The sequence below is a fragment of the Eriocheir sinensis genome, unplaced genomic scaffold (genome assembly GCF_024679095.1).
Source record: "Eriocheir sinensis breed Jianghai 21 unplaced genomic scaffold, ASM2467909v1 Scaffold70, whole genome shotgun sequence".
Taxonomy (NCBI): domain Eukaryota; kingdom Metazoa; phylum Arthropoda; class Malacostraca; order Decapoda; family Varunidae; genus Eriocheir; species Eriocheir sinensis.
Window position 1 is genome coordinate 229,556 of NW_026112054.1, and position 27,176 is coordinate 256,731.

General features: G+C 41.1%; 1 protein-coding gene across 1 annotated transcript; it reads right to left on the bottom strand.

Annotated features, from left to right (window-relative positions):
• Window positions 1-24,501: 24,501 nt before the first annotated feature.
• Window positions 24,502-26,716, bottom strand: LOC126993971 (uncharacterized protein DDB_G0283357-like). Its single transcript, XM_050853191.1, has 3 exons — window positions 26,346-26,716; window positions 25,919-26,144; window positions 24,502-25,793 (listed from the first exon to the last, which is right to left on the bottom strand). The coding sequence occupies exons 1-3, from the start codon at window positions 26,714-26,716 to the stop codon at window positions 25,107-25,109; spliced, it is 1,284 nt and encodes a 427-aa protein (XP_050709148.1). The 3' UTR covers window positions 24,502-25,106.
• Between the last annotated feature and the right edge of the window lie 460 nt (window positions 26,717-27,176).

Consider the following 27,176-nt stretch of genomic DNA (forward strand, 5'->3'; position numbering starts at 1 on the left):
AGATTCTGAATAGGAGATGTAGTTGAATATAAAGTTGAGATAGTACACACAGCAATGCAATAGAGAGTTGCATTGTTGGACTCAAGCATTAAGAACTAGAGAATTGTATTGTTGGTCTAGATTGGAAAGTCGACTCACATGACAAAGCAGATGTTACAGTTGTGTTTAGACGGATTGTGAACTCTTGCCTACGGAGTGTACAAAATCTTACAAGCATTAAGAGCAATCAAATCGTCGGAGTGAAAGACGTATGATTACGTACGGAGATGAAGAAACCTTCGAAACAGATCCGTCAGATCAAGCAGGACCTCTAGTATCCAGACCCACCTTGTCGATAACGGAGCTGACCCCCTATGAAGAACTTCTGTCAATGAAAGATACACAAGCGAGAGATGCGTTTGTTAGAAGCATCGTATCAAAATCGTCTCAGAATTGGTCTACATTGCAGACAAAGTCACGCATTCACCAACGTCTCGAATGTAAAGAGAGGAGAGTGCATGATTATGATAATAAACTGGCTTGTTATTATTTGTTTTAAATCTTAACTTTATCCTTAAATCCTAGCTAAAAAATGAAACCTTTGTTTTGGGAGGGATGCCAAAAAAACAAGAAGCATCGACCTCTAAACAAGAGCGATTTAGGTAAGTAAAATAATGGGGTCGAGCTTGAAGAAGCGTCACGTAGTAATTGTCTTGTTACGGTTCTTCAGTGCAGAAAAAAAAAATCTAAAAGAAAATAAAACTCAACAGCGGTTAAAATATTTATTACTGACGGTAAGTGATCGCTCTGTCTCGTTCAAGAAGCTTACATACAATTGTTTTCTCTGTCTTCAAGCAGTTACAATTTCAGATACAGATTCATTTAAACCCATGCTACAAAATTAACAATCAAACAACACCGGGAATATTAGTAGCAGTCAGAAGCGAATGACGATGTCCTTGTCACACGTTAGCGAATATGTGAGATAAACGGGTTTGGCTGTCACTGTGTCTCCGAATTGTTAGTGGCTGACAATCTCGACATCGAAGTGAAGAGTTATCAGAAACAGTTGAACCATCGCATACCACCACGAAGAATAACAACAAAAGACAAACATGGAATTCGAGACTCAGGAAGACTCTGCTAGCAAAGTTGAAACGAACGACAACTTTATCATACCCGAGAACGAATTGTTGAATCGTGTTTTTAAGCTGAAAGCGGATTCGTTGCACAAATTGAAAAACAGCCAGTCGACGCTCTTGAGAGAAGTGGAACACTATGTCGCTTTCCGAAAAAGGAGTATCGATTAATTTAATCTGAAACGCTTCGTGTTGTTGAGGTATAGTCGTGTCGGTATAGGACGTTACCGTATCGTCGTCGAAATAAAAATTCAATATGAAGAACCTGTTTTGTTTGTGAAGTACTTTGTTCTTCGAATTGGATTCGTCGATAACAAATGTGTTTATACTACTTCGCGTGGAACAGACGCCTGCAAATCTAGGCAAAGTTGGATTTTATTACTTGGGTAATATTCCTTTTATATATTGGTTCAACAATATTGTTGGCAATATTAATGATTCAACATTTATTACTTCTATTTTTCAACATTTACTACTTCTATTATTACTCTTACAGGTGTGGGTGACAACGTGAGGTGCTATCATTGTGGTCTTTCGCTGAGAAACTGGCGTAAAGGCGATCCCTTAATAGAACACATATACCACAATCCAGATTGTTACTTCATGCAGGTCACCAATGATCCTCTCTTCATCGAACAGGCTAGTATTGAACAATTTCGTTCAATACACGCGTGTCAAACAACATATGTTACACGCGCTCGTTATTTATTTTAATTTGTTAATTCCAGGTGTTGGCACGTTTTTGTCCCAGTGATTATCTTACTTTTTAATTTTTCAGACATCGAGATGTGCGACACGGAGAGTATCGTTCGCAACCTGGGATCCGCATTCGTCTCTAAAACTGCCAAGAAGAAACCTCTGCGAATCGTACTCGAAAAGCAACTGAAGGAATACAGGAAAATACTGTTAAGCGATTCCGCCACCGCCGCAATTGCTGCCGGAAAACCCTTAAGCGACAAAGCCCTGTTCACATATCTGTTGGACGTCACGCCGATTTCCAAAGACAAGGAGAAAGAAGAAGAGATGAAAAAAGTCGCGACGGCTATCAGGAACAAGGCATGTGCCGATACGCCCGACGAGCGCATGTACTCCATGGGAGAATCCTACTACACGCTGCTGAATTGCACGGACAAACGTGAGTTTGCCTTTTTTTTTTGTGATTTGCCTTTTTTCTTTTTCTTATCGAGTCTTTATTATCTCGATTTGCCTTTATTATCATTCTAACGATGACTGTTTTTCCATTCCAGTTCACGCAGGCGAAAAAGAAAACATAAAGAGACTTCGAACCGTGTGAAGTCTAGACCGAGTACGTTGCATGTGTGACTCTGCGTCGGCGTTAGACGGATTGTGAACTCTTGCCTACCTAACAGCGGAGTGTACAAAATCTTACAAGCATTAAGAGCAACTAGAGAGTTGCATTGTTGGTCTAGACGCACCGTCCAACGTGCAACCTACTCTGAGGTGAATGTCTCAGAATCGGTCTACATTGCAGACAAAGTCACGCATTCACCAATGAAATTTGTCTACAGTGTATTTCATTTACATTCTAAGGGGTACTATTATAAACTCAATTTTACTTTTTCAGGAGTTACTATTATAAATTCAATTTTGTTTTTTTCATGCGTCTCAGAATCGGTCGATATATAAGACAAAGTCAGCCATTCGTGTGCTTTTCAGGGGGTACTATTATAAATTCATTTGAACTCTTGCCTATGAATATTTGAAGATAAGATGTAGAACTCTTGCCTACGTTGAGATAAGATTTTGAGCTCTAGTGTTGTACATGTTATTGATCGAAGGTAAAGTAGTCATCGTCACGTTAGACTTTGTCATGTGAGTCGACGTTCCAATCTGTATACTCCGCCGGATAGAACATATTCTGAATAGAGTTCTCTCCGAGTCCAAAAAACGTACACTTGAAAAACGATTTAAGTATAATGTACGACATACACTCTTCTCAGAACATGACGCACTTACTAATTCAGAGCGGTACACTGTGCACGTTCGTTCGGTATTCACATGTTGCTACTCATCACACACGATCACATAATTGACGGGATGTTCACTAGGTCCAGTGACGGACGGAATTCTTCACACTTCGTGCACTAAAGGTTTGAACAGATTATTGAATTTATATTTACAAACCTTACTGAAGTTCAATCGCAGGCCAGACGCCAGGAGGCGTGAGTTCAGTTGTGTGTTCACATGTGAGCGACGTCTTACTTACTAAAGAGACTTCTCTTTTTCCTTGTTGACATTTGCATCTGCGTGATGTACTTTGATCCATGTTTGTCATTTTAGATCGTATTTAATTGTCATGTCGGTAAATGAACCCGTGCATATGAAAGACCACACATGCAATTAAATAATTCAACCACACATGCAATCACACAATTCACGAGAAACTGCTCTTGACTCGTCATACGAAGCCGTACACGAAAACGAGAGCAATCTCTCAATTACAAAAGTAAACCCATATGGTAAAAATAATACACTGATATATTTTGTTTCATCTTTAATACACCAAGACATTTAAATTAACAAAACATCTCTAAATGTACGTAACAACGATCTTTCAAATCGTTATTCAGAACCGATTCGTGACTGTCGTTCAATTAAGTTTCATTTTCTCGGTTGAGTGTGTATAGATTTGTTTTACGACGTCGTTCGATGATCCTGTTGACGCACTCTATCGTTTTAACGACAACGGGATGATCGTTTCGAAGGATGCAATTGTTCGTGTCCGATGTTCTGTCGTTGACGAATGCTTTGAGATCGATTCTCACACACATCCATGACCGAGTTGACAAATGAAGTCAAATTGTACTGGTGAAAAATAAACAATAAATACGGACTTAACATTTTATTTTACTCTTACTGTCCGATACATTCCCATTCAGTCTTTCATACGGAGACATTTCTTCATTTGCTTGATGATTGATTTTTTCATGCATGTCGAAGGTTTTGATCTGGCCTTACGAAACGAAAAACAAAACAATTAAAGATTACGTCAGCAACATATCCATCCAAGCATGCAACAAATCAAAAGAGGAACGGCGCAGAATCGGCTACGGGCAAACTGTCGAAGAAACAAACGTCATCGACACCAACGTGAAATATTTCCAGTGTGTGTTCAACCGGATATACGAATGCTTAATATGTGATGCAGTTAAATATTAAGTGTACAGATTGGAACGTCGACTCACATGACAAAGTCTAACGTCACGATAAACGTGTGTCGTACACAACTTATGCAATGCAACTTATGTGTCGTGGAGACACCCCAGCTATGGATTGTGGATGCGTCAGGCAATGCAACTGTGACATTCATAACGACAAGGTCTCACATTCACCAAAGTTGTCATCGTCACGTTTGCCTTTTTAAACTAAATTACAGTTGATAAAAATACGGTCTTCGGCGTAACGCTATTTAAGATCATCAAAAATATTAACTTGGACACCGCGTTGTGAACCACCAATAAAAATAGAGTCACTACATTCAGACACCTAGGTTTTAAACGAGTACGCCGCACACAACTTACAGTTGGTGACGACAAACCCAGGTAGGGTGTAGAGAAAGATGTGTCTCAGGTAGGATAGAGAAAGATGAGTCTCAATTCAACTGTTTGTTTATAAAACAGTCTCGTCCGAGGGTCAACTTTAAGTTTGGTGTTGTTGTTGCAAGCTGGAAGAAGAAAGGATGTGACTCACGTGATAAGATGAAATGTCAAGTGTTTATTCTACATGTGTGTGAATGTGTTTATTCTACAAGTGTGTGAATGATGAGATGTGTACTAATTTTTAAGATGTAGTTTTTAAGATGTTGAATGTGTATTAAATTTTAAACTTACAGTTGTAAACGAACTCTTCCTGTTGAACCTCTTCCTGTTGTATGTAACTTGTGTGTGTGTATTAAAATGGAACTGTTGTGTGTGAGTGTGTAGTGTATGTAACTTGTGTATGTGTGTGTGATGGAGGTGTTCTGTACAGTATATAAATTGTGTTAACATTAGAAATCAAGTCAACCTAAGACATGTGTGCAGACTCTTATGTTACTCCTAAAATAAAAATGGAACTGAAGTTGTGGCTGAAAAAGTCTCTATGTAATTCGTGTGCGTGTGGACTGATAATTCTGTATCTGTTATTCGTGTGCGTGTATGTTCTGTAGTAGTGTATGTTTGTTTTACTCCTAAAATAAAAATTTAACTGAAGTCACATCCTTCTTTGCTTCTCTGTTGTACCTGTTCATTAACTCATCCAACACCAGAGAGTTGCATTGTTGGGTGTCTCATCAAACGGTCTTCCGAAGCATGCCGCCAAGAATCTGTAGCTGTAAGAGGACTCACCAAACATCAACAGCAAAAGCACTCGCAGGGAGTGCACACTATATAATGTACATTTGTTAAATAATGTAATGTACGTTTGTTAAAAATAAAACAATGTAATATTTTTTTTTTTATGTAAATATTACATAAATATACGTCCTCATAGAAGACAAATATTAAGATCTTTGCAGATCGCTTTACTACAAATCTTATCCTATTGAGTATTTGTGATTAAGATAACGCCCATGTTTTGGCATGTGTCGATAACGACGCCGATTGATAGCTTACGTCACAGCTTTTCGCGCGTTACTTCGTGTGTGTCAATTACACCCCTGTGATTTGGCATGTATTGATAGGAGACCACGTCACGGTTGCAAGATGATTGTCATAGCTCTTATATGTAGAAATGGTCTTGTCATCGCTCTAGATAATAAGGGTAGGTAAAGTATAGACACTAACTTTCAAGATGGCAGTATTCCACTAGATTTGTAAGGAAATGTTAAATGATAAAAATGATAACTAGCTGCAATTTAGAAACAACTCGTTTCCAAACCTTATAACTAACTTAAAAATCTATAGCCAGGAGAAACAACGGTTTCAAAGCAAACTTAAAAACTATGCAATGAAACAACTCGTTTCAAAGCAACTTAAAACTATACAATGAAACAACTCGTTTCAAAGCAACTTAAAACTATGCAATGAAACAACTCGTTTCAAAGCAACTTAAAACTATACAATGAAACAACTCGTTTCAAAACGACTTAAAACTATGCAATGAAACAACTCGTTTCAAAACGACTTAAAACTATACGATGAAACAACTCGTTTCAAAGCAAACTTATAAACTATTGCATTGAAGTCAAGCAGCATCGAGAGTGGTGAACTACTCTTCCAACGATGTCAGCGAACAGAATTTCTGGTCGATGCGTGTTAACGAGGAGGACAACGACATCGGTCCGCCGCCGTCTAAGAAGAAGCGACGACGAGTCGACGATACGGCGTCGTCGAACAGCTTAGTAGCGTTGCTCTCTATTCAGTGACCTGCACATCTTTTCAGAATCAGAAGACCTACACATCTTAACTCTCTATTCAGAACTCTCTATTCAGTGACCTGCACATCTTAACTCTCTATTCAGTCTTAACTACAAACCCTAAGGTTTTCAGAATCAGAAGACCTGCACATCTTAACTCTCTATTCAGTGACCTGCACCACTCTCTCTGAACAGCAGCTCTCAACCGCGGTGGGTAAAGTTCATAATCGGTTGATATCTTGGCCTAAAGCGTACATTGCCGCGGGAGGTGGAGGATTAATGGCGTTGAGAAGTTGTTTAATTTTTATATTGTTATATTTTATTTTCAGGTTGTAATATCGAATCAACCTATCTTTTTCTACCAAAGAATCGTATATTTGCTTCAGCACGTTGCATGATCTTATAATGTTAATTTTGGTTTCATCTGAATCGAATGCAGATTAGGTGGACGACGCGACTGGTTCTTCCCACACCAAAGAGTTACCTACTATTTTTAGTTTGTAGATTTTTCAATTTGCCATGTAGTAGCAACAACAAAACAAACGTAAATTATCAACTACACTAAAAACATTCGAAGAATATTGACTCGTCGGACCGAAGAAGATTAACTCAACGCCACTCGAATATTGACTCGTCGGACCGAAGAAGATTAACTCAACGCCACTCGAATATTGACTCGTCGGATCGAAGAAGATTAACTCAACGCCACTCGAATATTGACTCGTCGGACCGAAGAAGATTAACTCAACGCCACTCAACTCAACGCAACAAGACTATTGAATACGATAATGACAAGCTACGATACGATTCTGAACTCTGTAGAGTGTGACACATTCAAGATGTATAGTATTGGTGCAGGTCATCTCGACTTATGCAAAATGTAGAGATATATGTCTTGTGTAGAGTTGCATTAACGATTGTCTGGAATCTGTTAGCACTGTACGACAAGGAAGTCTTGACTTACAATTGCATGCGCGCAGAGAGACCCATGCAAATACCCGTTAGCGTGATCTATGTCCATGAAAAGGGAAGGTTCGTACGGACCAGCGAACGTGAGAGCGTTTCTAATCGCTTCCGAACGCGGGATGCATTGAAACGCTCTTTTGTCTTCGTTATACACGGCTAACGAATTATTTCCCAAATCTTTACACACTTGTTCTGCTTGATTAAAATGCTTAACGGGGTCGAATAAAAATAGAGGGTGTTTGTTGGTCTTCCACAACCCGTAGTTGATGACGTACCGATTCATTTCTTGATGACACGTGGGTTACAAGAGACACAAACGAGAGATGGACTCCAGCAAGATGTCACTCGCCTCCAGCAAGAGAAAACTGCTCTCGAAACCCAACTGAGTGAAAAGAGTAATGACTTATCGATATTACTGAAAAAACAAGAAGACGAAATTATACGGTTGAACAAACAAATTGAGGCGTGAGGTGATCGTAATCAAATTCTCACCTAAGAGTAACTCTGACAAGATAGTTGTAATCAATGAAACCGAATTGTTGATATCGGTCTCAATGACAGTCGATTTTACGGGCACCAATGTACGCTTTTGGCCAAGATATCAACCGATTATGAACTATACCAGTTACATGTGAGACTCTGTCGAATAACGCTACCGATTCTGAACTCAAAATCAGACGACCTGTACGACAAGGTCTCACATTCACCCCAACAGATTCTGAACTCAATGTTTGAAGGGGTTACTATTGTAAACTCAATTATTATTTTTCATCTGAACTCAAAATCAGACGACCTGTACGACAAGGTCTCACATTCACCCCAACAGATTCTGAACTCAATGTTTGAAGGGGTTACTATTGTAAACTCAATTATTATTTTTCATCTGAACTCAAAATCAGACGACCTGTACGACAAGGTCTCAACTTTATATTCAACTACATCTCCTATTCAGAATTTGTTGATGTAACATATGGGTCACCTCGGAGTACGTTGCACGTTGGATACAATTACGTAGACAAAGTAAAAAGTAAGACTCGTAGGCAAGAGTTCACAATCCGTCTAACGCCGACTCAAAGTCACACATTAACACAACTGGCCGTAGACGCGGTTCAGAATATTTATTTCTCTTTTTCTAGCAACGTTTCCTTTTACAAATCAACGCTGAGGAGTCTCAAAAATTTGAAGGAGTGTGTCAACACTTGTATGCTCATGTTAAAAGTCAACGCAGCAGAGCGGATACTTGCGAGCATACTCTTCTTTTCAAATTACTGCAGCGAGAAGAACGTCTCTCTCTTAGTAAAGAGACGTCGACCTATTTTCGGCGATACTTCACCTTTTCTAAAATTCAAAGAACGTAAAAACGGAGCTAGCCAGGCATGCTTTGCATTTTACTTGTTGAATTTTTCAATGGCGTTGTACGACGTCATCATGATGTTGAAAGAAGGTCAAACCCATCACACACTCTTAACGTCTATAATAGACCGATTAATCGCACCTTTCGGTTACGATTATCAAACCCCGCTCAGGAACTTGCACAGCATGCTCGATTACAGCATAAATCTGATTGTCAATAACAAAAACCTCGAAGAAGAAGAACTAGAACCTCCTCTTAACTCATCTTGTTCCGTGTATGTCGTCGTTAATAACTTTGAACGCGCCGTGAACTAAAATTCAGGACCTTCAGTTCAGATTAATTAACTAATTTAAAATAAAACATCTCCTTCGTTCTGACATTGCTTTTTTAAATCTAATTAACGTACATTGGAATTAAATTATTTTTCAAAATTAACTCGAATTGTCTATATATACTTAATATTTGCTGGACGTGACAGATTTCCAATTGATAGTTAAGTCTAAAATATTGCTCGTTTTCACGAGGTACATGCAATATAGAACTTTTAGGTCAGGAGTTAAACACCTAGCGAAATCACAAGCAGAAGCGACACCATGAAATCTGACGTTGGTGAATGCGTGACTTCGTTTGTAATATAGACCAATTCTGAGACGCTGGTGAATGCGTGACTTTGTCTGCAACGTAGACCGATTCTGAGTGGTTGATTTGATTCGGAGGCGGTGACCGATTCCGTTTGGTAAATGTGTGCGTTTATCTACAGCGGTGACCAATTCCGGTGTGTGTTGATGTTTGAGTTTGTCTCAATGCTGAGTGTTAGGTGAATGCGTGCTTTTGTCTGAGATGTCGCTTGACTTTGTCGGAAACGTATATTCGGAGAGTTGGGTGATGTTACAGTTGTGTTAATGTGTGACTTTGCGTCGGTGTTAGACGGATTGTGACCTCTTGCCTACGAGTATTACTTTGTCTGAGTAATTGCATTAACGACACAACTTATGCAATGGAGACACCCCAGCAATGGATTGTTAAGCAATGCAACTGCATCGACAAGGTCTCACATTCACCAAACTTGTGTCATGTGAGTCGACGTTTCAATCCCTACACTCCGCTGTTAGGTAGGCAAGAGTTCAACTTACATACCAAAGTCTAGACCGAGTACGTTGCAGATGTTACAGTTGTGTTAGAATTGAATAGAGAGTTGAGATGTAATGTAGTTAACTCAGAATCTTATCTGACACTGACAGACACCACGAATCTGTTCGCACAGATTGAACAGATTCTGAATAGTGTTGATTCCTAATATCGTCAGCAGTAGGCTCTCCAGCAATGTCAAATTGCAGATTTCTGAATTTTGTGTATACTTCCGCTTCCAAGAAAGATTTGTAGTGGTTCACATACATCATCTTCAGCGCGTCTACAGCTTCCGGTGTGCGCGAGTAGAGGACCAGGTCAGAATTTTCGACACTGGGTAGAACACGAGCTAACTTCATCATGGGTTGCAGACAGTGGACAGTCAGGTATACTGATCGACAATTTCTACAATCTGTATGTTACGTATTGTAGTGAAAAGCGCAGACAATCTCGAGGCTGTTGACGTGATGATGTATGTAACGACTACCTACCTGTACTGGAGGAGGTGCATGGTTATTACGTTGTTGGAGTTGTTCGTATTCATTTTGCATAAGATCGATCTTATTTTTATTTTCAGATAATTCTGCGTTCAGTCGGTCTTTCTCTTGGATTATCTTTCGTATATTTGCATTAACTTCTAAGAATTTCTTATCTACATCTTTGTATATCGTCATTATTTGTTGTACTTTGGCAGATGACTTTTCAATTTCTTTCCTTAATTCAGATTTTTCTTCTTCGTGTTTAGTTTGTTGATTTTGTAGCTTTTGTGTTTGTATTTATTTTGTGTTATCATTATTTTGTGTCATCATTAATTAATTAATGTTGGTTATTGTAGTATCACGCAAGCTGAGGTGCTGGGACGCAAAGTGATTGACGTGCGGGTTTGTGCCTGTCCCACACGAGACTTAAAGAGTGACGAACAGGCTGCTGTCTCCAATAAGGGAATCAAGCGCAAAGGATCTTCAACGCAGGTAGGTATTAGAAATTGTCTTTTGAAAGAGTTTGTTTCTAACATCTCGTGTATCCTGATGAATCCTGATGAACAAATATATTAATAAATTTGTTTAAACAGAATTGTATTTTAATATCTACATGTGCGTTGTGAAACTCTGCTTCTTCTTCAAACTGGTTTTTAATATTCTAGCAACATCCAGCAGCTGAATCCACGTCAAAGCTGAGTCAGACAACGAGGAACATCCAGAATCGAGGACGACACAATCGTTAGTCTTCTGCATGATGCCTCTAGAAGACACCGTAAATATCAAGATTCAAATCTACGACGAAGAGTACCCTGTCTACATTACTTTTAACATTTCACGTTCTAAAGTTTTCGGAATCGCTATCAGTTCTTGGAGATTCATAACTGTAGAAGCAAATATCGTTGATGATAACGGTGACAGATACTTAAAAAAATTAACTACGGTGTTGACAATGTCATTTCGACTGCAGTTGATAGAAGCATAACTAGTTCGTTCAAATTAATTGTGATTTATAAGGAAGACAACATAGTATGGGATGCATCTAAAACTCACTGTCCCTGTACCTCGACTTATGCAAGATGTAGAGATACATGTCTTGACGATTGTCTGGAATCTGTTAGCACTGTACAACAAGGACGACAAGGTCTCACATTCACTGGGCAACTTACTCTTCGAAGCAAGCGATAACTTAATAGCGCCGCCGCAACGATGACCGAAGCCGTAGCCATCGAACAAGCAAATTCTTGAAAACGTGACAATTAATGAAACGTCTATAAATCAACGAATTGCACAGATGAACCAACAAATTACCGATCTGACCGTAGATGAAGAAAATGCAACCCAAAAAATAACAGAATTGGAGGAAAGTAATAATAACAAGGACGTCGAGATCCAAACATATCAGGAAAGCATTATTAACAAAGACGTCGAGATTAAAACATTGAACGATGAAAATTTGATAAATTATCAAAAGTACGTTTCCTGTGAAGCCGAGTACAAAAAGAGCAAAGAACTCTTAAAAAACACATTATTCACTGAAGGTAACAAAGTAACTGAATTAGAAACACAAGTAACAAGCCTTAGCACCGAATTAAGTTAAAAGACAAATAAATTAAGTATATGTGAAAAAACTATAAAGAATAATGATTTTAAGATTGCACAGATGAACACATCGCTAGAGAATCTAAAAAAAAAACCGCTTACTAAATCTACAGAGATTGACGAATTAAAAAGTAATATAGACAGTCTGAACACTGACAAACTGAATTTGTTAAGAGAACTTAAAAACGAATACGATAATCATACGAAACAGTTAAAAACAGTACAAGCAGATCTAACAAGTTGCAAAAATGAAAAATCTATAATTACTAATGAATTAGTACAATGCAAAACTGAATTATTACAATGCAAAAATATTTGAGTCTAACTTAATTTGGACTCACGCCTAGACTCTATTTTTATTGGTGGTTCACAACGCGGTGTCCAAGTTAATATTTTTGATGATCTTAAATAGCGTTACGCCGAAGACCGTATTTTTATCAACTGTAATTTAGTTTAAAAAGGGGTCTAACTTAGATCGATCCGAATTTATTTTGGATAGAATTTGAGGTGACTCGATAGATACGCCTTGTACGGATACCGTCATGTGCAGCTACATCTTTAATCTGGTAATATTTCGTAAAGAATCCTACCATTCTCCTCCTCTTTTTGTTTTTAAAGTCGACTTTGTAAATCCAAAACACGCACATTTACACACCTGTTCTGCACACAAGACGGAATAAAAAGTAATGTGACCAGCCGGTATTGTTGAAGACCTACAAATAAATTAGGAAAAAGCAAGAGAGCCAAACACCCGAAGAATCACTCTAACACCCGATAACCGATGCTTGATTTCTTATTTTTAGTATTGTTGTTGTCGAACGTCGCGTCCATGACATCCAACAGCGACTTTCCAGCCTCGCCGGACATGAAATCGATCACCGTCGGTCTCTCTCTTACACTACTGAATTTGAGAAACTCCTCGCTCGCGTTACGGTTGTTCAGCATGTAGAACAACATGTAAGCTGAAGGAAAAACCCATTCACTCAATGGAAACTGCTTCACCTTCAAATTCCCGTGAGTGTTGTCCAGCCACACACCGGTGTGCGTCAGGTAGAGTCTGGGAATTTCGAAATACTTATTGAACACCACACGTCGAAGGTTTTTTTCTTCAGTGCGTCGTTCACCAAAATGGTCTTCAGTCGTCCGTCGAAATCTTTATTGTGTAGCAATTCGATGCCGAATAACGTGTAGCAGACGTCAGACAACTGTTCGAAGTATTTTTGTTCCTTCAATCCATTCCGGATAGCATTTTTGTTGTACCGTTCCAGAAAAATATTCACTTCGGCATATTTTTTATCGACCATCATGGCACTGATGTCTTTGTGCAATTGCTACCAGAGATCTCAACTCCCCAGGATGTCTTTCCTGTGAATTAACCGCCACAGCGGTTCGGTTAATATACTCTGCTTACCTGAGTGTAAAGACATCCCCAAAGATTTAATCACCGACGCATTACCTTCGTTTTACAGCTGAATGTCGAAAGAGTACCGTGTAAGTGTTGCACCGATTTCAAGAGTGATGTAGGTTGTTGAAAATAATAAATATGATGTAGGATATAAACATTTTATTAACCCTGATGTTCACACAATAGTATTCAGAATCCGTCTACAGCTGACACAAAGTCTCGCATTCACCACCATCTGCAACTCTTGAGGGTTTAAGTCATGCAACAACAACACGTATAGGATTCAGAATACGTTTACCACTGACACAAAGTCTCATATTCAAATAATACACTGATATATTTTGTTTCATCTTTAATACACCAAGACACTTAAATTAACAAAACATCTCTAAATGTACGTAACAACGGCACAATGATATCTTTCAAATCGTTATTCAGAACCGATTCGTGACTGTCGTTCAATTTAGTTTCATTTTCTCGGTTGAGTGTGTATAGATTTGTTTTACGACGTCGTTCGGTAGATAAAGAAAATGCAACCCAAAAAATAACAGAATTGGAGGAAAGTATTAATGACAAAGACGTCGAGATCCAAACATATCAGGAAAGCATTATTAACAAAGACGTCGAGATTAAAACATTGAACGATGAAAATTTGATAAATTATCAAAAGTACGTTTCCTGTGAAGCCGAGTACAAAAAGAGCAACGAACTCTTAAAAACCACATTATTCACTGAAGGTAACAAAGTAACTGAATTAGAAACACAAGTAACAAGCCTTAGCACCGAATTAAGTGAAAAGACAAATAAATTAAGTATATGTGAAAAAAAACTATAAAGAATAATGATTTTAAGATTGCAGTGTATTTGCACTGTGTGTATTTGCACTGTGTGTATTTGCACTGTGTATGAAGTTATTGTGTGTATTTGCAGCGCTGTGTGTATTTATTATATTTGCATTGTGTCTGTGTATTTGCAGTACTGTGTGTATTTGCACTGTGTGTATTTGCACTGTGTTTATTTACACTGTGTGTATTTGCACTGTTTTTATTTACACTGTGTGTATTTGCACTGTGTGTATTTGCACTGTTTTTATTTACACTGTGTGTATTTGCACTGTGTGTATTTGCACTGTTTGTATTTACACTGTGTGTATTTGCACTGTGTGTATTTGCAGTACTCTGTGTATTTGCAATGTGTGTATTTGCATCGTGTATTTGCAACACTGTGTTTGCACTGTGTGTATTTCCTGTCTCGAAAGTTTAATACGGTTCGTGGAAATAACAACGAATACCCTGTCAAGACCCGCTCTGCGTTATATGTACACAAACCGCGGGACAATATTTACTTCGTGATCGTTACTAAAAACGTATTACATCTTAATTGGGATCCAACATTGATCTCGACATCAATTGTGCAGTTATCGACATGTAGCAGCAGTCAGTTGCTCGGATGGGCACGACATCTTTTTGCAAACGAACAGATGAGACAAAGTCACACATTCACTAGCAGCAGTCAGGTACTCTGATGATCAATTCGTCTTGTTACACCCATAACATCTGAACTCTAGCAATTCGTCTTGTTAGTTGTCGACGTGTCACGACATCGTCTTCTTACACCTCACAGTCTACTACATCTCCACATCTACTACATCTTAACTCTAAGTAAATGTGAGACTTTGTTCTACATGTTTACAGATTCCTAAACCGTGTGAATGTGCCGTCATGTGGCATATTAAGCCTTCGGCGAACGTCTGACTCTGTATGACGGAGTGAATGTGAGACTTTGTTCAACATGTCGACAGATTGTGGCATCAGAATTGGTTTTAGAGTTCACCATGGCATTGACGAAGAGTTTGACAGGGAGCATGATAGGAGAGTACCATTCGTATTTGCGTCCAGCTGCTATTTTCGATTCTATCTTCGTCTTCGACATTTCTAGTTTTCATTATGGTTGTCAGAGCGTCGCTGTCGAAAGTGCTATCCGGTTCGTTCAATTGCTTTTCGTTTTTCACCACGGTCTCGTATATGATCTGTTTGTTTTTGTTGAATATTTCGATATGAGTCTTAATGTTCTGGATGAAGTTCTTTCTCGTGTTTTCTCTTTCAACTCTAGTCTTTGTCACCTCTGCATTGTCGTTTCGGATCTCCTTGCGTTTGGAAGGCTTACTAGCCATGTACTTTCTGAAGAACCCGCTGGTCGATTCGACGTCCCACGTTTCGATCAACGTGACGTTACCTTTCTCTGGGAAGACTCATGAAGTACGGGATCGACTCGGTCTCTTGCATTTTAAAGAACGTCATATCGGTTCACAACGTAATGCATTCTTTTGTCGTTTCTTTGCTCGAAGTGATAAAATCTAAATTCAAATCAGCGGCCGTCGGTAAAAAGGGAATCATGTTCTACCAACGAATCATTTCGATTTTAGCCTCGCTGAAAGAATTGGTCCTGTGCTCCTGCGAGAAAATTGAATGGCTCTCTACCAGGTGCAGTCGCTCGTCGGTCCGTACGGGTGAAACCTACTTGACCGTCACTTCAAATTCGTTGGAACGATGCGTTTACTGTAACAGGGCGGGACAGGGAACGTCACCCATTATCGGCAGATACAAGAATCAGTTGAACAAGCGCTACAGAGTCAAGTTCAAAAATTTGATTAACGAGATATTGAAGAAGAGGTTAAATGACAACAATGTAAAAGACCTTTTCGTCACGCGATGCAAGAACACCAAAAGAAAACCCGTTGCGAAATCGAGTCGAGTCGCACAGAGAGAAACCGAGAACGACGAAGAGAGTCCGGCGTGGAACAGACGTCTGCAAATCTAGCCAAAGTTGGATTTTATTACTTGGGTAATATTCCTTTTATATATTGGTTCAACAATATTTTTGGCAATATTAATGATTCAACATTTATTACTTCTATTTTTCAACATTTACTACTTCTATTATTACTCTTACAGGTGTGGGTGACAACGTGAGGTGCTATCATTGTGGTCTTTCGCTGAGAAACTGGCGTAAAGGCGATCCCTTAATAGAACACATATACCACAATCCAGATTGTTACTTCATGCAGTTCACCAATGATCCTCTCTTCATCGAACAGGTTAGTATTGAACAATTTCGTTCAATACACGCGTGTCAAACAACATATGTTACACGCGCTCGTTATTTATTTTAATTTGTTAATTCCAGGTGTTGTACAAGAAGAGGATGGAGGAACCCGTTATCGAAAGGAAAGAGTTCGACTGGAGTACAGTGAAGCAACTCGTAAAACTAGACATTCCGATGAGAGTGTTGCGCATTACAAGTGATCTCGATCGCATCTGACATTTCGTAATCTCCGTTACCGTCCCCTCTGTTTATTCTCAAAAACATTAACCAATTCTGATTGGAAATTTTTGTATTTGTCCAACAAGTGTTTCTTAATTCTGTTGTTGTTGTTAAGATGAGGATCACAGGACCAATTCTTTCAGCGAGGCTAAAATCGAAATGATTCGTTGGTAGAACATGATTCCCTTTTTACCGACGGCCGCGTTGAGAAGTTGTTTAATTTCTATATTGTTATATTTTATTTTCAGGTTGTAATATCGACTCAACCTATCTTTTTCTACCAAAGAATCGTGTATTTGCTTCAGCACGTTGTATGATCTTATAATGTTAATTTTGGTTTCATCTGAATCGAATGCAGATTGCAGCTGTGTAAATTTAGATTAGTTTAGAACAAATTAAATGTATGTGATTTTGATTTTTTACGCAGTCTTCTGTTAACGTAACCCATGAAACAAAGATGACTAACCCATGAAACAAAGATGACTATGTTAAACGGATTTATATACAAATGATGAATATACAATTATTTAAAATACTGAATTTAATATATCCTACCCTTCAAGTGACATTTATGACATCCTACCCTTCCCAGCGCGCTGACATGAGTGAATGTGGTCAATCGAATTTTGGAGGGGGTCAGACAAAGTCGAACAGAGACACGCCAACACGGTACCAAAGTCGGATATTCATTCACGTAAAGTTGAGATAGCATTTTATAATTAACAAGTCATACAAATGAGACGTAAGAACAAGTCATACTCTTTTATCGCCTCCAAGGTGGACCAGATCGATGGATTCCCGGTTGCTGTTCCCTGCCATCGCTCTGCTCAAATTTTCTAAAGTTGACTTTTGGCAATGGTCGGTGTTCAGAAACACGTTCATCGTTAGAAACCAGTCGTCTCAACCCTGACAGGACTGACGACAGTGGAAATCAGGAATCAGCAGACATGCTGCGTTGCATCTGCAACGTACTCGGTCTAGACTTCACAATCTTCGAACAGTCACGTTAGCTTTGTCATGTGAGTCGATGTTCCAATCTGTACACTCTGCTGTTAGGGAAGAACAGAGTCATGTGAGTCAAACATTTGTTACACCCATGTCAATGTGACGTTCGTCACGTGTTCCAGAATGACCAAAGTCTGCTATGCACACTTCCAGAATGACCAAAGTCTGCATTTATTATACACACTTCCAGAATGACCAAAGTCTGCAAAATCTGCATTTGTTACCACCAAAGTCTGTATTTTTTACATGTGATGTACGTCCAAATATATTTGTGTTACGTGTTCCCAAATGACAAGGTCTGCATTTGTCGTGGTCACACACACACACACACACACACACACAAACACACTTGGACCAATCTAGGATTAAGCAACACGGTACCTGCTCACGTTGTCTAGTACAAACATAAGTGTCATAGCCGCTCGCTCAGTTGTTTGGGTGATGACGTATCGATTCATTTCTTGATGACACGTGGGTCCCGAGAGGTACTCCCCTGCCGCTGCCTACTCGCACCGGGAACACATTTCTCTATTCTAACGCATTTATCCAAGTCTTTACTCTCACCTCACTCAATGTCAGATACATTCTCTTTGGTGGAAGGGAAGAGAGAAGATTCTGATTTGAACTTACCTATTCTGCAAGTGCTCAAGCACATCCACCACTCTAAGAAACCATCTTTCTGCAACTATTTCTCCTTGTTTGTTCACCTTGTGTTCGGTTCTGTCTTCTATCTCTTCCTCATCGTGACGTACACTGAAACGTTGGTGAAGGTCCTATCTTCAGGACGAGGCGATGGATTGTTTTAGGAAAATGTCCTTGCAGCACTTCGGACACGTGGACACGGATCGGGCGCACGACATGCAACAACACCCGTGAGTGCAAGGTTGGAAGATCACGTTCACTGGGTTAGTGGCACACAAGATGCACACGGCCACCTCTGACATCAGATTCATTTTTTTCTTTATTTTTTTGGGGGGAGCGACTACCTTGTTACTCTCTGTCAGCATCGTGTATAGAACAGCTTTCGCTTCTTGCATGCTAGCAAAGCATCTCTTCTCGGTGAGGAAATGATGTTTAACAGCCGCTCGAATATCGTCGAACCTTGCATCGCCGTTCTGATAGATCTCCGTGACGAAATCACAATTCATGTACTGGTTGATTGCATCTTCTAAGTCTTGCTCAGACACTGATGACACCCACGAAGACGCGCGACGACAATTTGGAGATGCCTCTAGGTGACGTAGAACGGGATCATCGTCTGTTTTCCAATTCCTCAAATAGACGCTGAGGAAACGACCCGATTCGTGTATGCGCACGTAGTGCGACGGATCAGATTTTAACACGCAGTGCGTTTCCAATCGAGTGTGTTCCTCAGATCGCTTGGGAATGATGATATCTATTTGTTTGGTCTTCTCAGCGTCGATCAGGCTGTTATAATTTCCGTTGGGTATGAAGCACTTTACTGATACATTCTTTTGAAACAAAGTGTTCTCGTAATCCTTCAGCATTCTCTGAGACAAAGTGACAAGTCAGAAAAGTCTGAGGGAATAAGCATGCAACACTCGTATAGTATTCAGAATCAGTCTACTGCTGACATAAAGTCTCGCGTTCACACAACTAGCAACATCTGCAACGCATTTGATCCAACTCTGAGACATAGTAAGATTTGTATTCAGAATCACGCAGAATTGGACAGAGATCTTGACACGTAGAGTTCTTTGACACCGACACCCTAAGGTTTTCAGAATCAGAAGACTGCACATCTTAACTCTCTATTTGAGTTTACAATAGTATCCTGCTCGTTCTCGAAAGTCAAAAAGAGTTGGTCGAGAAGACTCTCGATGCGTTTGCGTTTGTAGACGACGACAACAACAACAACAACGACGATTACGACAGATCCAATAAAGTTTTTGAAAGCAGCGAGATAGCCAAGACTATCGATTCTAAATTGAGTTCGATTATAGCAACCCTCTGGACATCACGACCCGCGAAAACAAACATCGGGTCGTCGCTGCAGTCTGCATTCGATTCAGATGAAACCAAAATTAACATTATAAGATCATACAACGTGCTGAAGCAAATATACGATTCTTTGGTAGAAAAAGATAGGTTGAGTCAATATTACAACCTGAAAATAAAATATAACAATATAGAAATTAAACAACTTCTCAACGCCATTAATCCTCATCTTAACAACAACAACATAATTAAGAAACATTTGTTGGACAAATACAAAATTTCCAATCAGAATTGGTTAATGTTTTTGAGAGCAAACAGAGGGGACGGTAAATGGTGCTACAAAATAAAGACAATTTGATTACATGAGTGTTTGATCGTCCCTTGATTCACAAATTTGTGTTTTACCCCCTTACATCCCAACACAGTCACATCCGAACAAAACTTCGTGTATTCCGTTCTTGCCTAACACAGGGAGTACTCTGTTGGATGGCAGTATGTCACAGCGGAACGCATTCGAGGAAATGACAACATTCTTATTAACGAAACTGAAAATGTGGTTTTTAGTGCTGACAGAGAAATATAATTTGAACGAGGACGAGTTCGATCCCGAACAGTTCGATGTCGATCAGTTCGATGTCGATCAGAAAAGGGAAGATCACCACCAATAGTTTGTCACAGTCATACACCCAAGTGAAATAAGAAAGTTTGTCAAGTGAAATAAGAAAGATAGATATCTCTTGAGTAAATTAATATGTCACAAACGAATGTTTGAGAAACATCGTCTCGGATGTCAACGACGATACTATATTTGATTTGACCGCCCATGTTAAACAATTAATCGATTCACAATCCGTCTAACGCCGACGCAGTCACATATTAACCAACTGTAACATCTGCAGCCTTTGGTATGTCAGTTGAACTCTTGCCTACCTAACAGCGGAATGTAGAGATTGGAACGTCGACTCACATGACAAAGTCAAACGTGACGATGACAACTTTGGAGGTATTGCTCTCGAGCGAGACTTTCACGCTCACATTGACGATGTTCTTCTTAGGATTGGCAGCCACGTACACACTGTCGACCATAATTTTGGTTATTTCTTGAGAAAGGTTTGCAATGATATCCAATTCCTTTCCGCTCACCACTATCATTAAACGACCACCAAGAAGAATAACAACAAAAGACAAACATGGAATTCGAGACTCAGGAAGACTCTGCTAGCAAAGTTGAAACAGGGTTGACACAGCAACAGGAACAACAACCGTCCAAGAAAACAAACAGGACGCAACACAACAAGCAGGCGAAACCCGAAATGGTCCAGTCGGTACCAACTATTGTGATGGACATAACACTCACAATTGACTTTACAATAGTAGCCCCTTCAAACATTGAGTTCAGAATCGGTAGCGTTATTCGACAAAGTCTCACAACGGGTAAAGTTCATGATCGGTTGTAGTACCCCCCTGAAAACTCAAAATTGACTTTACAAAAGTAACCCCTTCAAACAATGAGTTCAGAATCTGTTGATCAGAATTTGTTGGGTTGAATGTGAGACCTTGTCGTACAGGTCGTCTGATTTTGAGTTCAGAATCGGTAGCGTTATTCGACAAAGTCTCACATGTAATAGTTCATAATCGGTTGATATCTTGGCCAAAAGCGTACATTGGTGCGGGAGGTGGGAAAGCTTTACCTTTTCCGAGACACATCAAGAAATTGTTTTTGTTCCCAAAACACTCGTTGCCGAAGGACAACAATGCACTTGTTGCCGAATGAGTGCACCGTGTAATGAAATAAAAAAATTAAGAAAGCAAAATGGTTTTTATTCACACCCAATCTGTAAAACTACACGTCAAGAACTTTTACCTGACAATGCATTACATACACTATTCACACCCAATTGTTTTTATTCCCAGTGACAACGCATTGACTATACATACCACTACTCTTTACTGATGATGCATTAAGCTATGAACTTGTAAGTATAAGTAACTGGTTGGGAACAAATTGGACAGATCGGTACAGATGTGCAACTGTAGGGGTCCAATGCGCATTCCACACAACTGATGGCGTGTGTACACTGCAAGTCAAATTCTTGAAAACGTGACAATTAATGAAACGTCTATAAATCAACGAATTGCACAGATGAACCAACAAATTACCGATCTGACCGTAGATAAAGAAAATGCAACCCAATAAATAACAGAATTGGAGGAAAGTAATAATAACAAAGACGTCGAGATCCAAACATATCAGGAAAGCATTATTAACAAAGACGTCGAGATTAAAACATTGAACGATGAAAATTTGATAAATTATCAAACGTACGTTTCCTGTGAAGCCGAGTACAAAAGAGCAACGAACTCTTAAAAACCACATTATTCACTGAAGGTAACAAAGTAACTGAATTAGAAACACAAGTAACAAACCTTAGCACCGAATTAAGTGAAAAAACAAATAAATTAAGTATATGTGAAAAAAATATAAAGAATAATGATTTTAAGCTTGCACAGATGAACACATCGCTAGAGAATCTATAAAAAAAACGCTTAATAAAACTACAGAGATTGACGAATTAAAAAGTAATATAGACACACCAAAGAGTTACCTACTGGTTTTAGTTTGTAGATTTTTCAATGTGCCATGTATACGACTATACGTGTGTATGTAAGTTTATGTAAGCCATTACATTTTGTACGTATGGTTCCAACATATATGCCTCGAATAGTGTAAGACATGTGCAGCCATCTTCAATACTCAATAGGATAAGATTTGTAGTTTAGCGATCTGCAAAGATCTTAATATTTGTCTTCTATGAGGACGTATATTTATGTAATATTTACTTTAAAAAAACAAAACAAAATTTACATTGTTTTATTTTTAACAAACGTACATTACATTATTTAACAAATACAGGGTATTCGTTGTTATTTCAACGAACTTTCGAGACAGGACCGACCGATTCTTTTTGTCTCCTTTGTTGATTTGATTCACTGTTTTTTGGGGGGAACGCTAACATGTAATTTTCGTAGACTTCGCTAGACATTTCTGGCCCAGACATACTCCATATAAAATTATTGTTCATCACAGTACTGAATCGAAGTTTCGTCGAGGCTCTGGAGTGTCGCGTCTTCCACTTGCGAAAGCATGTACAGCGCATCGATCATGGCAGACTTCAAATGCGTCCGATTAGCAGAGACGTGTTGGAACAGTTCGTAAGTGTCGTTGTGTTTAGCGACGAAGCCGTTGTGACACACCGAACAGACGAGTAGCGCGTGCATGTCTTTGATCATCACGTTGACCATGACGTTACGAGTGGTAGGATTGGTAGGGGAGTTAAACATGGAACCCGATGTTATGAACATGCAATTCCATAGCACTGTGTGTATTTGCACTGTGTATTTGCACTGTGTATTTTGACTGTGTATTTTAGCACTGTGTATTTTAGCACTGTTTGTGTGTGTGTATTTGGATTGTGTATTTGCAGTGTGTGTATTTGCATTGTGTATTTGCATTGTGTATTTTGACTGTGTATTTTAGCACTGTGTACATAAGTCTAAAGTGACACTGACACTTGCACGACTTTGTGGCACGCATTGCCACGAACTGTGTCGTGGCAATGCGTGCCATTTTGGTGGCACGCAGCGGGAGGCTCCCGCACTGTTCCCGCACTGTTCACGACGACTTCACACACTGTTCACGCATAGGTTACGAATGCGCGCCCAATAGTGCCCACATTGACACGAACTGGCACGACGTATTTACGCATAGTTTACGCACTGTTCGCGCAAAGTTTACGCACTTCCCGCATTGGCCCGACGAGTTTGCGCTATTCGGAGGCCGTCGTGGCGATTTGGGCACGCCATATAAAAAGGGGGCCTCCCACCCTGGCGTCATTTTGGATTGCCTGTGGAAGACAACATGCTGAATTCCAGAGACAGCGTCGTAGCAGAGAAGAAGATGCCTATACCTGGCGGCTGCTCTAGCCATTGTTGAAGAGCAGCAGAAAAGGGTGCAAGAGGCAGAAGATGAAGAAAAGGCAACCCCACCTCGAAGAAGGACACCAAGGAAAGTGTGGGTCAGGAAATGGTTGGCCAGAAGACAGGAGTTTGGACAGTATGACACGCTACTGACTGAACTCCACAAGGAAGATCCAAGGGGCTACAAGAATTACCTCAGAATCACACCTGACCTGTTCCAAGAGATGGTTGAAGTTAACCCTCGCCTCCAGAAACAGTCCACCTTCATGAGGGAACCGCTTCCAGTTGGACTCAAGCTGGCTGCCACCCTCCGCTTCCTAGCCACTGGAAATTCCTATCCAAGTCTGCAGTTCAGCTTCAGGGTTGAAGCAAGTACAATCTGCAAGTTTATACCCAAGGTGTGTCAAGCCATCATCGCGGTCTACAAGGACGAAGTGCTCCGCTGCCCCAAAACTGAAAAGATGTGGAAGGAAGTTGCTGCCAAGTTCAGCTCCAGATGGAACTACCACAACTGTCTGGGAGCTGTAGACGGCAAGCACATCGCCATAAAAAAGCCACCCAATGCTGGTTCAAAATACCATAACTACAAGGGCTTCCACAGCATTGTACTGATGGCAGTGGCAGATGCTGGCTACAAGTTCCTGTATGTGGATGTTGGGGCAGAGGGTGGTGCATCGGATGGAGGAACATGGAGTAACTTCTCCCTGCATGATGCTGTAGAAGACCACAGAGCTGGAGTGCCTCAACCAGAACCGCTCCCTAATGATGATAAGCCAGTGCCCTATCACTTCGTAGGGGATGACGCCTTCGCACTCCGAACCTGGATGATGAAACCATTCTCCCACCGATCACAGGTCCATCGAGAACGCATATACAGCTACAGATTGTCTCGTGCCCGTCGTGTTGTGGAGAATGCCTTTGGAATCTTGTCTCACAGGTTCCGTTGCTTCTTGACAACAATGCAGCAGCACCCCGACAACATCAACCTGATCACCATGTGCGCCTGTGTCCTACACAACCTCCTCCTCATCAGATACCCACATGCAATTCCAGAAGTGGACCGCGAAGATCCGGACACATATGATCTGATCCCTGGTAGATGGAGACTCGACCAGCAGCTGCTGGGGCTGATGCCTCTACCAGGCCACCATTCAGCGAGGGAGGCGAAGGATCAGCGAGACTACCTGTCACATTACTACATGTCCCCTGCTGGTGCCGTCCCTTGGCAAGAAAGAATGGTATCCCCATGAGCTGCATCTATATTTGTACCACTATTGAAATAAAATCTTTCTCGTTTATTTTTCTTTTCTTTTCCTTTTTGGTGTCTCTTTTATTTGTGGCTAACTTTATTTTAATGTGAAAATGAAAACAAGTGTTTTAAAGTAGTCAACTTTATTAACATGAAAACAACAAACAACATTTTCAAAGTGTCTCACTCAGTGTCCTTGCTGATGCTGGGACCGCTGCCTGGGGATACACGGTGGACTTTCGGGGTGTTAAGGTCCTTGGAGGTGAAGGGGGTTGAGGGTGAACTCCTCTCTAGGATGCTGCCTACCGACCCTGGGGTCAGGCCCGGGAAGCTGGGTGATGTCACAGGTGTCTTTAAGATGACTGACGGCGACACTAAAGGGGTTGGTGATGGCGACTGGACAAGAGTCGCTGACGGGGCAGGTGGCATCCGTGGTTCCCACTCAGTGGTCCGTGTCCAGGACGACTGGCCTGAAGACTGGGAGGCCAGTGGTGGCTGGGGCGGCAACAAGGGTTGAGGTGCTGGCTGACTTGCTGGAGGTTGCTGCTGCTGCTGCTGCTGCTGTGGCGGTGCCTGCCAGGTGGCCGGTTGAGGGGGGTGCCAGAACTGCTGCTGCTGAAGGGGCTGCCAGGGTTGCTGCTGCTGTGGGCCTTGCCAGATCATGGGTGGTTGTTGCTGTGATTGCTGGAAGAGCGGACGCCGCTGCCTGTAACGGTGGACCAGGTTGAGGCAGTCAATCTGGAACTCGTGCCAGGATTCCTCCGGGATGCCCTGCATGTGCCCTTCCAGCAGGCACACGAAATCATGGACGATCTTCTGGTGGCCGGTGTAGGAGTGGCTGGCGCCCTGGGAGTCTGCTTTGGAGAGGATCTGAAACATACAGACATTGGCACCAGTTAGTACAGCATTTGATTGCATCATATTGCACATGTCATGTCAAGAGAAATGGAACAAACTGGAATACAATCTACAACTAGTGACATTGGGATTCTCACCTGCCTGACAGCTTCACTGAGGTCAATGTGGGTGACCCCGATGTGGTGGTAGTGACGGCGGTTGTGGTGGCTGTCTCTGTTGTTGGGGCCTGGACCGCTTCCCTTGCCCTTGCCTGTTGTAGTAAATGCCTGGCTCTGGGACCCTGTAGACTGGACATCATTATCCTCATCGTCGCTGCTCGTCACTGTGGCTGACTCAGGGGACAAACTGCTCACTGGGGACTGTCTTTCCCCGAACGATGTGCTGTGTTAAGAAATTCCAAGTCTCCATGATCTCGTCGTCACGGGCACTCCTCTCAGGCTGGCTTGCCCCACTCTTCTTCTCCTTCTTCAAGATCTTCCCCACCCTGGTGCGCATGTTCTCGTAGTGCTTCTTGCATTGGGGACCAGTGGCAGGGGATTCAGCTGCTCTCCGACTCGGTTCCACAGGCTGTTCTTGGTCGCCACGTTAAGCCACTCCTTTTGCTTCTTGTCATACAGCTGGGGGTATTCCTTGATGAGGTCAGCCAACCCCCTCTCCCCCTCATCTGTCCAGCGGTACTCAGGGATTTCCTTCTTGGATACCCGGACCCGCTTCTTCTGCTGCCGGGTAGCCTCTTCCTCACTGGATGGCTGTCTCTGGGTGTCAAGTGTATCCTGCTGTGTCTCAGGGATGCCATCGACACTTGATATGGATGACTGGAGGGACTTATCTCTCTCAGCGGTCTCTGGCTCTGGATCTGCTCCAATATTTTCTGGCCTGTCGGCTTGTGGCCTTCTCTGCTTTGCTCTTCCACCTATTTGTTTCGTCTTCGGCATGTTGTCTGCTTGCTGGCAAGTTGTGGAATGGCGAGAAGTGGCTATTATATACCCCGCATTGACGCGAGCGACACTGTTGCGCAATAGTTGCGCAATAGTCGTGAACTACTCGCAAACTCGTCGTGAACTGCTCGTGCCAAGCGCAAACTGTTCGTGAAGTGCGTGAACTAGTCGTGAACTGTTCGTGCCATCAAGGCGTGAAGTACACGTGACCGTGTCAGGGGTAACGCACGACCATGCTGCGACGCGCACCAATGCGTAAACATGTCGCAAACTTGTCGTGAACAGTTCGTGAACAGTTCGTGAACAATGCGTGGCAGGTCGTGCATGTCGTGGCATGGCGCGCACTGGCACGCACTGGTGCGCATCCTCCTGCATTGTCCCGCACTGTTCGCGACAAGTTCACGAACAGTTTGCGCATAGTTAACGAACCCGTCACGAAAAATTTGTCGTGCCAAAA